Source organism: Populus nigra, chromosome 1, assembly GCF_951802175.1.
Source record: "Populus nigra chromosome 1, ddPopNigr1.1, whole genome shotgun sequence".
Classification (NCBI taxonomy): domain Eukaryota; kingdom Viridiplantae; phylum Streptophyta; class Magnoliopsida; order Malpighiales; family Salicaceae; genus Populus; species Populus nigra.
Window position 1 is genome coordinate 46,591,291 of NC_084852.1, and position 13,468 is coordinate 46,604,758.

General features: G+C 34.7%; 2 protein-coding genes and 1 long non-coding RNA gene across 3 annotated transcripts; 2 read left to right on the forward strand and 1 right to left on the reverse strand.

Moving 5' to 3' along the window:
- Nucleotides 1-82: 82 nt before the first annotated feature.
- On the reverse strand, nucleotides 83-4,007 carry LOC133698332 (putative cyclic nucleotide-gated ion channel 7). The gene is made up of 7 exons (XM_062121256.1): nucleotides 3,895-4,007; nucleotides 3,218-3,803; nucleotides 2,860-3,075; nucleotides 2,166-2,473; nucleotides 1,586-1,697; nucleotides 1,105-1,341; nucleotides 83-1,001 (listed from the first exon to the last, which is right to left on the reverse strand). Exons 1-7 carry the CDS (start codon nucleotides 3,951-3,953, stop codon nucleotides 270-272), a joined length of 2,250 nt encoding a protein of 749 aa, XP_061977240.1. The 5' UTR covers nucleotides 3,954-4,007; the 3' UTR covers nucleotides 83-269.
- A 2,850-nt stretch (nucleotides 4,008-6,857) lies between these two features.
- LOC133682424 (receptor-like protein EIX1) lies at nucleotides 6,858-9,630 on the forward strand. Its single transcript, XM_062105777.1, has 2 exons — nucleotides 6,858-7,788; nucleotides 8,711-9,630. The coding sequence occupies exons 1-2, from the start codon at nucleotides 6,858-6,860 to the stop codon at nucleotides 9,628-9,630; spliced, it is 1,851 nt and encodes a 616-aa protein (XP_061961761.1).
- A 371-nt stretch (nucleotides 9,631-10,001) lies between these two features.
- LOC133691443 (uncharacterized) lies at nucleotides 10,002-12,440 on the forward strand. The gene is made up of 3 exons (XR_009841688.1): nucleotides 10,002-10,218; nucleotides 11,147-11,227; nucleotides 12,100-12,440. It is a non-coding gene; the product is annotated as an uncharacterized LOC133691443 (long non-coding RNA).
- The last annotated feature ends 1,028 nt before the right edge of the window (nucleotides 12,441-13,468 follow it).

Below are 13,468 nucleotides of genomic sequence, written 5' to 3' on the forward strand. Positions count from 1 at the left end.
TCAAATGATATTGTTTTCTTCTGTATGTGAAGTTATCCTGTAATCCTAAACCAGCCTTCGATAAATTTTGGATGGACAAATTTAATTTACAAAGGAATCCTCATGTTAATAAACCTAACCTTATTTAAGGTCCACCACAACTAGTTTGTAGGACACAGCTAAACAATATAAAACAAAACACAGTTTGGTTGAAATGATGCTCTCTACTTTCCAATTAACCAATATATATAAGAATATTCAGACAGATAGAACCATCCCTACTTCACTAATCACTCTTCATTGAAGTCCGGTTCTGGGGGCTTCTGCAGCTTCTTCAGGCCTCTGGAATTCGAGCCGCGAAGCTTGTGTCCACGAAGAGCATTGGCAGCAAAGCGAGAAGCGAAGATTGTTGCACGTAGTCTGGCAGAGCCAAGTTCTCCAACCAATGCCCTTTCATCATCATCATCATCATCATCGCCATCATCTTCATCTTCTTCATCATAGTCTACATCCTCCTCCTCCTCTTCTTCTAGGCGGCGAAGTTCTGCTGCTTTCCTCCTGGAATACCGTCGCCAAGCAGTTTGGATAAAGCAGGCAGCCCAAGTCCTCCATTGCTGAGAGTAGAAGCGGAAGGTGTGTTGCACCTGCCTACTATGAAGACGCCTAAATTGAGATGCAACAAACTTCAGCTCTTCAGCTTCCAAGGCAAAAGCCTCCACCTCAGTCAATGCCCCCACTGTTCTAGTTGATAATGGCAAATTGCCAAGAGATTTAGGGTCTAGTGCCCAAGTCAGAAGCTCCTCACCACAAAAGTCCCCTTCTTTCAATACACCTCGGTTGAAAAACCCACTCCTTCCGCCATCTGTAGTTACACTCTCTAAGCGTCCGCGAATGATGAAAAGCATCTTGTCAACTGGATCCCCTTCACGGACTATGTAAGTCTCCTCTGTATACAAACTTGGCTTCAGTCTCTCGCAAATGGCATCCAACAATCTTTCATCCATATTGGCAAATAGAGGGACCTGCATAACCACCATGTCCAAAGACATATTTCCACAAAAATATTGGAAAAAAGCAAACCAAAGGAGCATCAATGATAACACTAAAGAATAAAACTATACTTACTCTTCTGACCAAATTCAGACAGAGATGCCTCTTGATATCCCTTCTTAGATCTTTCGGTAGATTCTGGACCAAATTCTCTTCATCCACTCCACGAGTTTCGAACCATTTGTACTGATCATATTTCCTAACTCGCTCTCTAAGATCATGTGGAAGCAAGCGATGATGCATCCACTGCTCAGAATCACGCCTTTTGATCCTCATCTCCTCTAAACGAACACTAAGAGACTGAAGGTAGGTCTGTTGCAACCACAAGACAGCTCGAATATCAGTATAATAATGCAATGCTTCTTCTTCTGATCGATGAGTAAATTGGATCAATATCAATTATACTAGTTAGATCATCAAAAACCACGGTCCACAATAAGGTCGTAACACAAATAATTCGACGACATGAGTAGCCTCGGCATTCATCAAATTAATTAAATAAGCATCTGTAACCAATCATTTATGAACATTCATGGTAGTGAAAATCTTAACATACCTGCATATTTCCAATCAGAAGTGCAAAGAGGATAAGCCCAGAAATAGCTAACAGTATGGAAAAGATAACTTCCAAAGGATAGGTGCTTGTTTGGAGACCCTGGCCAAGAGTACTGTGGAAGGTCAAACAGCAAATGCCTTGAGTAAATAAAACTCCAAGAACAGAAATAATTTCTGGATTCTCTTTTTAACACCAAAGAATCCAAACGTGAATGCGCAGATAACAGTTAGAAGTAAATGATTGTTCAAACTCTGAACATGTGTGACTGATTTATGTGCTCAGAAAAGTTTAGTCTTCATAGCATACTTGATCATAGCCCAGAAGGGTGAGTAGTTGATAAATAAAAAATAAAAATGCTCTCCAACAGTGACTGCCACTATTGGATTGAAAAGTTTCCACAGACCTTGGGTATTGATACTTTGTGCATATAGCTCAGAGGACTAAACTTGATTTTGATAAAGTGAACAGGAAAGCTTTTTGCAGAATCATGATACCTTCAAATTTTGTGGAAAATGCAACAAAGAGATGTGTTGATATCTCCTCTTGTATTATGAAGATAAAGATCAATTACACAAGTTACCTCAAATTTTGCAGGCCCCACCATAAACAGTAAAAGAATTTGGAGACAAACTTCCTGGATGACACAATGTCTGAGGACATGGCCTGGAAATAGATTCCATAATTAAATCGTGAATTATCATCTTTGTCGACATCACATTTGTTTCCAAGAACTTTATCACTTATCCTTCGCCAATCATGGTAACCTCGCAGTAATTTATTGCCACAGTACAAGAAGTCTACGTTACATTTCCCACTTAGCCTGCAAGCTTCTCTCCAGCAAGTGCCTTTACGTTCAATGGCTAGCAAATACCAGAAAGCCCCTGCTATCTGTGAGGTTGGGCCCGAGTCTTGTCAGATAACTTTGATAAATTTCTCCACAGGCATCTTTAATGTATCTTAGTAATATTTGGTTTAAGAGAAAACTAAGAAATGTAGATTCTAAGATCAGTAGATAGTCTGTTAATGTTGAAAGTTCATCAATCCATCGTGCAACATTTAGGATTTGGAGTCATTTTCCTTGCGTTACATTTATATATTCAAGTTAAGAACATCACAGAAACAAACCAAAACTTTGTTGGGGTGATTATCTTGATTTCTCCAGGGATAAGAACTTTGACCAACGTTGGTGTAAAACACAAAGCAGCCACTCCTATCCAAATATACCAGGATCAAACATACTAGTAAGACCTAGCTGCATAAAATTAATTACTTACATGACTTGCAAGCAAGTACCAAAGTAGATAGTACGCAGCACCGGCTAAAGCACTCTCAGCAAAGGAACCAGCACTCTTTTTCAGGTCTGAAGTCAAAGGAAAAAAGCGACCAAACCTTGGGATGTATTGAGAAAAAACAATAATTAGCAACGCCTGCTTCGTAGCTAACACCTCCGAGCCCTTCTTTTTATTAGTAAGATATTTCCATACCACTATCTGCAGAAGAAGATAAATATAGTATGTATACAACTACCATATAGAATAAAAAAGACTTGTTCATAACAAAAAATAAAAAAACAATGCAGGGCTAAAATTTAAGAATGCAATAAGCCAGAAAGAAGAGAAGTATTTCTCAAACCTGTGGCAGAGGTAGCACAGAGAGAAGATCAACAATAAAATAGCGGCTTAAATACCGGGAGGCTATCTGTGCCGGATCAATCACAAGTTCACCTCGTCCGAAAACCCGTGATGATGGTGCAACATAGGCTGTTCGAAACTGAAGAGCAATGCGAATCAGATAGAAAACATCAAGTGTCGTCCTCATAGTTGTAATTGCTGCTGCTAACTTTGTATCCATACCCAGACAAGTCATTTGATAGTTGAAGACAGGAAGGTAAAAAAACAAAGGATCAATGGATACTGATAAAATGCATGACATGACCAAAAGCCTATTCCATAACAGAAGAGATTTGTGTTGAGGGTCAAAAATCATCTTCTCAGACACCTTAAGGTCCTCTAGAAATACTGCACGAGCGACTCCAGTTTTAAGTGATCGTCCAATTGTCACCAATCCTTTTGATCCTTTTTTCATCCCATGTCTAAAAGATTTTGATGCATTTTTCTTCTCATGTCCAGTACTTATGTTGAAACCGTCTACATTAAATCTCAGTTTCTTCATTCCTTTATTGCTAGAAGTCACTGATAACGAATCAAAATCATCCAACCTACAGGTTCCAAAATATGCCAACATGGGGTTAGATAATTCATGTTAAAGCACACATCATTAAGATGAACATAAGAGGATCTGATGTGTACCTCACAAATTTTTCCTTCTGGCCACCAATGTATTGTGACTTGTAACCACAATCAAACATTTTGCAGAATGGGGAACATAGATACCTTTCAAGGCAAGTTACTGGCTACCATGATCTAACAGCAATCGATAGAAACTCCTGCACAGACAAAACATAAATGTTTAAGATACTCTACCATGGAAATCTTTATGAAATTGAAATACTCAAAACATTTAATGAAAAAAAAATGCAACCTCTCTTTGAATAGGAAAATTTTGAAGAAATAAATGTGGCAAAATACCCAAAATGTATATGCACGTACCATCATGGAGAAAGTATCAATTTTCTATGGTGCTGGGAAGGTAACACAAATTGATGAAAGTTACTAACAACATTGTTATTATCTTAGGTCTTCCATCTTCCCCTCTTCACGAGCCATTCCTCTCTAATGGATCTCCTTTTCTTTTCTTGCAAAGAATATGATTTTGTTTAGGTTTAAAGAAGGACTTACAGCCCATTGGTGAGGACTTTAACCCTAAGATATCATCCCTTCCATGATGGCAATATCGAGATGGAAAAACCTAGATATATTCCAAATCTTATAGAACCCTTTTCTTTTCTCTCTCAGACATTAATGGTTCTATTAGCAAAAGAAAAGGAATTCCTGACAGAAACATGTATATCAGATCTAAAGATGCATACATAATGTTTAGAAAAGATAGAGGAGATATTGAAACACAGCTACATTTTCATATAAACGAAAAATTTGGAAAGATCAATGAGCTTACGTGGGCAACCGATCCTTGTAGCTTCAATTACACAAATTAATGAGCCAAGAAGAAACTTTGAAAAAGAAAATCTTCAGAAGAGAGAGAGGTAGAGAGAAATTTAGAGCACAAAGAAAGGTGGTTATAGAAGATTTTTGGCAATGTTCGAGCTAGGCAGGTACGTATAACGGTTGCACAAAAAGATTCTGAATATATTAAGGTGATGATCAAGCTCCATGCCACTCAATTGAACTACATCACATGTGTCGAGATTTGGACAAAAATCTTATTCCTCTGACGTTATACACTAAAACAATGTTATAATTAAGCTTTAGAAACAAATTAATCAAATCTCAATACTAGTGATATCTTTCAGGGAAAAAAAAAACTATAACCAATCTCATCAGTATACTATATATAATATAATACAAAAAGTTCTTCATGATCTATCATAACAAGCTTTAGCGGGAGTTTTTCTTCGACTTTTACTATATGGCATCTAATTAATAATTGTCTATGATACGGTGTAGTATTAATTATGGTAGTGATTGTTTTTTAATATATTTTTTATTTAAAAATATATTAAAATATTATTTTTTTATTTTTTAAAATTTATTTTTAACATTAATATATCAAAACGATATGAAAATACTTAAAAAAATTAATTTAAAACAAATAAAAAAATAAAAAAATTTTAATTTTTTTCAAAAACACTTTTGAAGCATAAAAACAACAAACTCTTAATTGTGTGAAATAAAAATATTAAATACCTATTTAAATAAAATTAAAAATAAAATATTCAATTATAAAAATCAAACAAATTCAATTACTACTATCAAAATTGCTTTCTCTTCTTTAAATCATATAACTTCACATATTTTCGAATTTATGTACCCTCAAAAAGGCTAAACATCATATAAAAAATTATACGGCATTCTCATCTTCATTAATTAGGAAGGAAGTGCAAGGGAAAATCATTCAGGTTGGTCAATCTATCTGTAAATTTCCTTTAATAATATTTGAGTCAAGCTAGCTTAAATATTACAGACTCTCACAGACCATATATGAATATATAGATGATCTGTACAGAGACCAGGTCAAAATGTGCTAGAACCCAAATCTGAATTAGCACCGAATTCGTTGAATTTGTTTTTTTAAGATTTATTTTTCATTAATTTTAATTTAGGTTTAAAATATTTTAGTTTTTTCCTTTTTTCAATATTATTTACTCTTAAAAATTAATTTCAAGAGTTTATATCTTTTTTTTTAAAAAAAAAAACTCTGCTTAACAATATTTATTATTTTAAGTTTTCTTTACTCTTTTATTTTGCTCCATATATGTAGTATTTATTTAGGCTCTTATTCGTTGGTTCTAACATGAATTTGTATTTTAGATCTTTTTCTGAGTCGCTTTTAAGATATTTTTCATTTGATAGTGTGTTTTTTTCATGAAAATGATGAAGAAAATTGTTGGAAAATATGTTGGGAAATCAAGTGGTTTTAGAAACCGCATGGAGAAATTAATCCTTCATTATAGGACAAATTGATTAAGTAATCTTAACGTGAAAGCACATATCCATGCTTGATCAGTATATATTAACAAGAAACTAAGAACGCGCAATATCCAAAAAGTAGCACCATGATCTTGACGAGGAAGTGCACGACTTCGACAAGCAATACCGATATGAAAAAAAAAAACCTCAGTCCATGTTTTTATGATAGCATTATTTTGCTTTTCATGGAAAGAACACAAGTGGCTTTGCCTTCGGCCAAAACAAGATTAATATAAAAACATTTTTAAGTCAATTGTTGGCTTATGGTGGGATTTATGAAGCTTCCTATGTAGAGAATTAAATGGGCAGTCCTTTTTGTTTTTTTTTAAGGTGGTGTTTGGACTAACTTGTGTGTATCTCGACTAATTCTACATGTTCTAAAGTTAACGACCATGTAAACTTCTAATAGTCATTATATTAGCAACCACATGAGTAGAACCTAAAATTATAAAAAAAATAAATTTTTTAATTCCAAACTCATACAAGCTTTTAAATGGTTAGTTTGAGCGGAAGCTAAAGCATTATGATCACCTTGGTTGTTGACTAGTGACCACTATTGACTAGTAACAGTTTTCCACAAGCTAAAGCATTTACTACTTAATTAACACCAATGATGTAGTTTGATCTTTCATCTTGATTCAGAACACTCACTGATCAATCAAACTATGGCTGGGACACACCTTACATTTCTTGTCTTTCTTTCTTGGCTTACTGTGTGCATCATTACGACAAATGCGTACCAAACCAATTCCAGTGTGGTAGACGTTAAAGTCATGTGCATGGAAAGGGAGAAACAAGCACTTCTTAAGTTGAAAGATGACCTCGTGGATGAGAACGATCAGCTTTCTTCATGGGGGACTGGTGATGATTGCTGCAATTGGACAGGAGTTCGGTGCAACAACAGAACCGGTCATGTTTATGCACTTCAGCTTAATCATCAGGAAATATTCCAGTTTTATGATTCTGTCGGGGAAATAAACTATTCCATGCAATTCAAAGGCGATATAAGCTCTCCCTTGCTTGAGCTGAAACACTTGGCATACTTGGATATGAGTGAGGTTAGAGCAACCTCCATCCCCCAATTCATTGGTTCTTTAAAACACTTGATGCATCTCAATATGTCCTTTTGTGATCTTAGCGGAACTATACCTCATCAGCTAGGGAATCTTACCAGGTTGGTTTTTCTAGATCTCAGCTACAATAATTTTCACAAAGTTGAAAGTCTTAGCTGGCTTTCTCGTCTTCCTGCTTTGAAACATCTTGATTTGAGCTCCACAAACCTGAGTGGAACTACAGATTTGTTTCAAGCAATCAATAGCCTCCCTTCTTTGCACAACTTGTATTTGAGTGGTTGTGGGCTCTCTTCGGTGATTTCTCCACCATTATTTCATTCCAATTATTCCCCTGCATCACTTTCAGACATTGATCTTTCTTCCAACAGCCTTACATCTTCAATCTTCCCCTGGTTGCTTAACTTCAACAATAGCCTTGTTCATCTCAAACTTCGTTATAATGAATTTCTAGGAAAAATCCCAAAAGCTTTGGGGGCCATGATTAATCTTGAAAGTCTTGATCTTTCTTTGAATCAATTTGAAGGTGAAATACCATGAGCCTTGGCGAATCTTGGTAGGTTGGAATCATTGGATTTTTCTTGGAACAATTTGGTAGGAGAGGTGCCTGATATGAAGAATCTTTCTTTCATAACTAGATTAGTTCTTTCTGGTAATAAATTACATGGGAGTTGGATCGAAAATATCCAGCTACTTTCTGATCTTGCTTACTTGGACATCTCCTCAAATTTCATGAATGGAACAATCTCAGAGATTAACTTTTTGAACCTGACCAAATTAACTTACTTGGATATTTCTTCAAATGCATTTGTTTTTAACTTGAGCTTAAACTGGACTCCTCCTTTCCAACTTGATACTTTAATTATGAGCTCTTTCAAGCTGGGGCCTAGTTTTCCTCAATGGCTACGAACGCAGAGAAGAATTTCCCACCTGGACATCTCCAATGCTGGAATTGCAGATGATATTAGTAGTTGGTTTTGGAAACTTGCTTTGAAAATGAATTATTTGAACATCTCTTGCAATCGAATCACTGGTGAAGCGCATAAATTATCATCGGTCGTAGGAGATTATGCTACGGTCGATATGAGTTCCAACTGCTTGCACGGTTCCTTACCATTTCCACTTAATGCAACAATATTGAACCTTTCCAAAAACTTGTTTTCAGGAACTATATCCAACCTTTGTTCAATTGCTTGTGAGAGATTAGTTTATCTTGACCTTTCTGACAATTGTCTCTCATGAGAAATACCTGACTGTTGGATGATGTGTAAAGAACTGGACATCCTTAATTTGGCTAGCAATAATTTTTCAGGGAGGATACCTGCCTCACTTGGCTCTCTAGTTTCTATCCAGACATTAAAGTTGAGAAAAAACAGTTTGTCTGGAGAATTGCCTCCGTCACTAGCCAATTGTACGCAATTGGAAATTCTTGACCTCGGGGAGAACAGATTATCTGGCAAAATTCCATCTTGGATTGGAGAAAATCTTTCGAGTTTGCCTTGATGGAACCATACCACAGGTCCTTTGCCATCTAGCTCATGTTCAAATATTGGATCTCTCCCACGATAATATATCTGATGATATACCGCATTGCTTCAGCAATTTCTCTGCCATGTCAAAGAATGAGAGCACTCACGAATCCATTTTTCATTTCAACAACAAGCGTACTCCAGCTTATGTTTTTTCCGAATATGTTGATAGTGTTAGAGTTGTATTGAAAGGAATGGAGCTCGAATATGGAAAAACTCTCGAACAATTGAAGAGCATGGATCTTTCAAGCAATAACTTAAGTGGAGAAATTCCTGATGGGATAGCGAAACTTGAGGGCTTGCTTTCGCTAAATTTATCAAATAATCGATTGACCGGGATCATTCCTCCCAGGATAGGCCTCATGAGATCATTAGAATCTCTTGATTTGTCTACAAATCAACTTTCTGGTGGACTTCCTGACGGCCTTCGCGATATGAATTTTCTCAGTCGCCTGAATGTCTCGTATAACAACTTGTCAGGAAAAATTCCATTAAGCACTCAACTCCAGAGCTTTGACAATACTTCATTCTTGGAAAATCCAGAACTTTGTGGGAAACCTCTTTCAAACGAGTGTGCAGCAGAACAAGCTCATGATCCATCAATCAGTCAAGGCAGCAAAGATGTTGACATCCAAGATGAGGATGGATTTATAAGCAGAGGATTCTATCTGAGCATGGGGATTGGATTTGCCACTGGATTTTGGGCCGTTTGCGGCACTTTATTGCTCTACAGGCCATGGAGGCATGCCTTCTTCCGTCTCATGAACCACATTGAAGATTGGCTTAACGTGACGAAAGTGCTAATCATAGCTAGATTGCAAAGGAGGCTTCGTAACTAGCAAGGTAACAATTTCTGTGTGCCTGTTAGGGCATTTGCAATACTACTAAAACATAGTAAAACATGAATATTTTTGTTTTCACGACAATAGTGGGAAACAAACTATCTATTGTTTCCTTGAAACATCCTTTTGTTTTAGCATTTCCTTTTCAATTCATTTTTGACATTATATTCACCAAACTTTGACATTACACAGAAGCCTTCTTTCAATGTTGATTGGTCAATTTGGAAACTTAATTTGAATAATAAATTCGCCTAATAAACCTTGTTGATGTTATAGTAATGAATAATGTCTTATCTTGATTGAAGATTAATAATCCTAATGGGGGCTCTCTCTGTAATGTTTTGTTTAAAAGATAGGAAATGGCAACAAAGCTCTTGGTGGCTTAAAGAGTGGGTATAAATAAATGAGGAGTAGTGTGGTAATTAGATAAACATAATAAATATAAATAGAAGAAAAAAAAAACAAAAGAGGGATCTGAAAATTTGAGAGAGAATCGGCAGGAGAGAGAAGGGAGAAAGAAGAAGAAGAGAAAAGAAGAAAATTAGAAGGGAAATAGAAAGAAGTTGAAGGAAATAAATAAAAAGGGTAAGATTATACTTAAATGTGTATAATATGTTTTCTTTAGCTTTAATTTCAGTTTTGATGAATGTTAAGGTTTTGAAAATTTATGTTTTGGGTTTAATTGATGAATTAAATTGAATGTTATAAGGTTGATTATTGTGGGTAATGGATTGTTAAGTTGAATTTCAGAGATTGTAGATAAAAATGATGATTTTGAGTTATGATTTTATTTGAATGGTGAATTTGTGTTAGAAATAAGGAAAGAACAATGGGTTTTCTTTTGAAATTCTAGGTTGGAGGTTGAAGATGATGAAAATTCAATTTGGTCCCTCAATTTATGGAAATTACAGTTTAGTCCCCAAACTTTAGAAAATTTACAGATTGGTCCCTGGAGCATATTCCGAGATTCTGAACAGAATAAAATATGAATTATGGGCAGAATTGCTGTATAGTTATGAAATTTTAACACTTTCAATTTGGTCCTCCAATTTGACAAAAATTAAAATATGACCCTAAAAATTTTGGTAAAATTCCAGAATGGTCCCTGGAGCATAATGAGATATTCTGGACAGAAATGAGGATGACTTATGGACATAATTTCAGTATAGTCATGGATTTATGGTATTTTTAGTTTGGTCCTTCAATTTGATAAAAGTTACAATTTGACCCTTAAAAATATGATAAAAATTCAGATTGGTCCCTAGCTGTAATATTAGCTTTTGCATATTGGTTTGATGAATAATTGAGGGTTATTTAGTGAATTATTACCAATTTTATTATTTGTTTTATTATAGATTAGATTTCGGGAAACCCGTTAAATTTTGGATTTTTGAGAAAATTAACTAGTTAGTTCAAAAACATATAGAGTTATGTAATACACCATTAGATAAGTGTATTAAATAGGTTATATATTCTTTTGAGTCATTCTTGAATATGTCTTTTTTATATTCAGATAATCCTGATATTCTATTGGCGGGACGCCATTAGGATTTCCTTCGGTATCTTCTTTTGACTTCTATTTGCTTTGAGTCAGGTGAGTGGATAATTTTCCATATGCATGAGAAATATTATAAATATTTGATTTGTTAATATGATTTGGATCATGCTTCTTAATAATAGATATGTTGATTATTATCCTTATTATGATAAAGTATGATCAATTGTTGAATCTGAATTTTTGATATGAACCAGTATATATTTTGAATTGACTTCTGAATTGATAGCTCCTCATTTGATTGATGTCATGAGTTGAGCCTTGAGATATGATTATGTCTGTTTGATTATGATTATGAATTTATGGTATGTCAGTTAGAATACCCATGCTAATATGGTAGTGTTAGTCTTTGTGCACATCATATCTGAATCCTAGTTGGTCGAGAGAGTCACCAACCTGTGTGAACTGATCATCCCACAGTACGGAGCCTCATGCTTATTGCATTTTGATTTTCTGACGAGTTTTACCATATGATATTCTTGTTATGACCTATTTGAGAAACCTTCCTATAAGAACCTAGAGCCATAATTGTATATATACTCTCATTGTTGTATTACCTCGTGTTTGTGTATTGAACGTTATCTACTCACTGAGTTGTTGAACTCACCATCTTATTATTTATCTTTTCATGCTTATAATTTGATAGCTGGTCATTTTTGTTGGACCTTCAGAACCTGCTCTTTTGGTTGTAAATTTGTACATTTTCCTTTATATCTAGTTAGTGCTCCATAATTATAAAATTTTATTAACTCTTGTATTAAGTCAATCGAATTATATTATAAAGTTAAATTTTGTTATTAATGCTGCGTTGAACTCTGATTGAGTTAGGAGAAGTTTGTATGTAAGTTTGGGTTCACATAGATATAGAACTTTGAAGGGAAACCTTACCTATGTGCCGGTCATGGATCCAGGTTTCGGGTCGTGACACTCTCATATCTCTGTTTCTAGTGTGTGCCGCTGCACCTCACATGACGTGTTGTTCTTCAAGGGATCCATCTGGTGAATTATATATGCATGGCACGTTGTGAAGAAGATATGAACTGAGCTTGATGTCTTATACTAGCTACCAGGCGGGGTCGATTATCTCCATTGGTCTGTGTTCTACATCCTTAATTATGAACCATAATTCCTGTGTCTTTCAGTTAAAAGCAATGATTTTGGTCCTAAAGCATGTATAAAGGCGCTGATACCATTGTAACAAAAATTATCCCAAGATCCATATATGATATTTAGAGCACACATAATTAAATAATTGGCTAGTTTGTTAGTTTAACATTCAATAATTTCTATTTTTGTTATTGAAAATGCATTTCATTAAAAAGTTACGCTTTATTTATGATGTTTAACAAAAAATCAATAACATTTATTAAGAACAGTAATCTTATATGGTAATATCTTTAAGTATTTACAACAAATTTTAAATAAAATATTATTATGATTGATTAAAAACATTAAATAATCCAACAAGTAATGTTTGTGGCCTTTTCTTTTGAGATTGAAATGATGTGTACTATGGAGATATATTAGATTTACGCAAATGCAAAGCAGGACATGTATGAAGCCATCAGAACTAAGAACAGAGAGAAATACAGAGACAGCAATGGATTTAAGGAAAGGAAAGAGGATCCAATGTCTTCAATCAGAAATCCCAACTTCCTGTTGGTGGACAGACCCCACCTTCCACCACCATCGATGTTCCTTTGCTCAGTATCGGCTACAGCACACTACAGCAAACTCTGTGTGTGCGTTAGACACCATTATCACAATAGCAACATTCCTCCCATAACCTCAACTAGCCTCCTCTGTTTTTCTTTTAATGTATTTAACTCAGCTCACCCCGTAAAATTTATGACTATGAACATGGAATTAGGATAATTTAATAGAAAAGAAATGAAAAAAAAGATAAGGAGATAAATTTTTAATAAATTAAATATTGAAAGATGAAATTAAAATAACTCAAGAACAAAAAAATAAAAGTCAACCCACTTTAACTTTTAAAAATAGTAACTCTGGTCATGAACTCAAGGCTAATCTTATAAAAGATCAATTATAAAAAATAATAAAGCAAAACTCTAAAAAAGGTAAAAAAAAATATTGCTTTAAAAAGAAAAAAAAACAAGCAAACCTCCTAAACTCGGGCAAATCTCTAAAACTCGCAACCCGTGAAATCTTAAACCCGAGTTCAATAAAAAATCTTAATTCCCAACCAATTTAATTTTGAATGATGAAGTCTTGAGAAAAAATCAATTTAAAAAACTTGTCAAAGTAAAAGAAATAGCA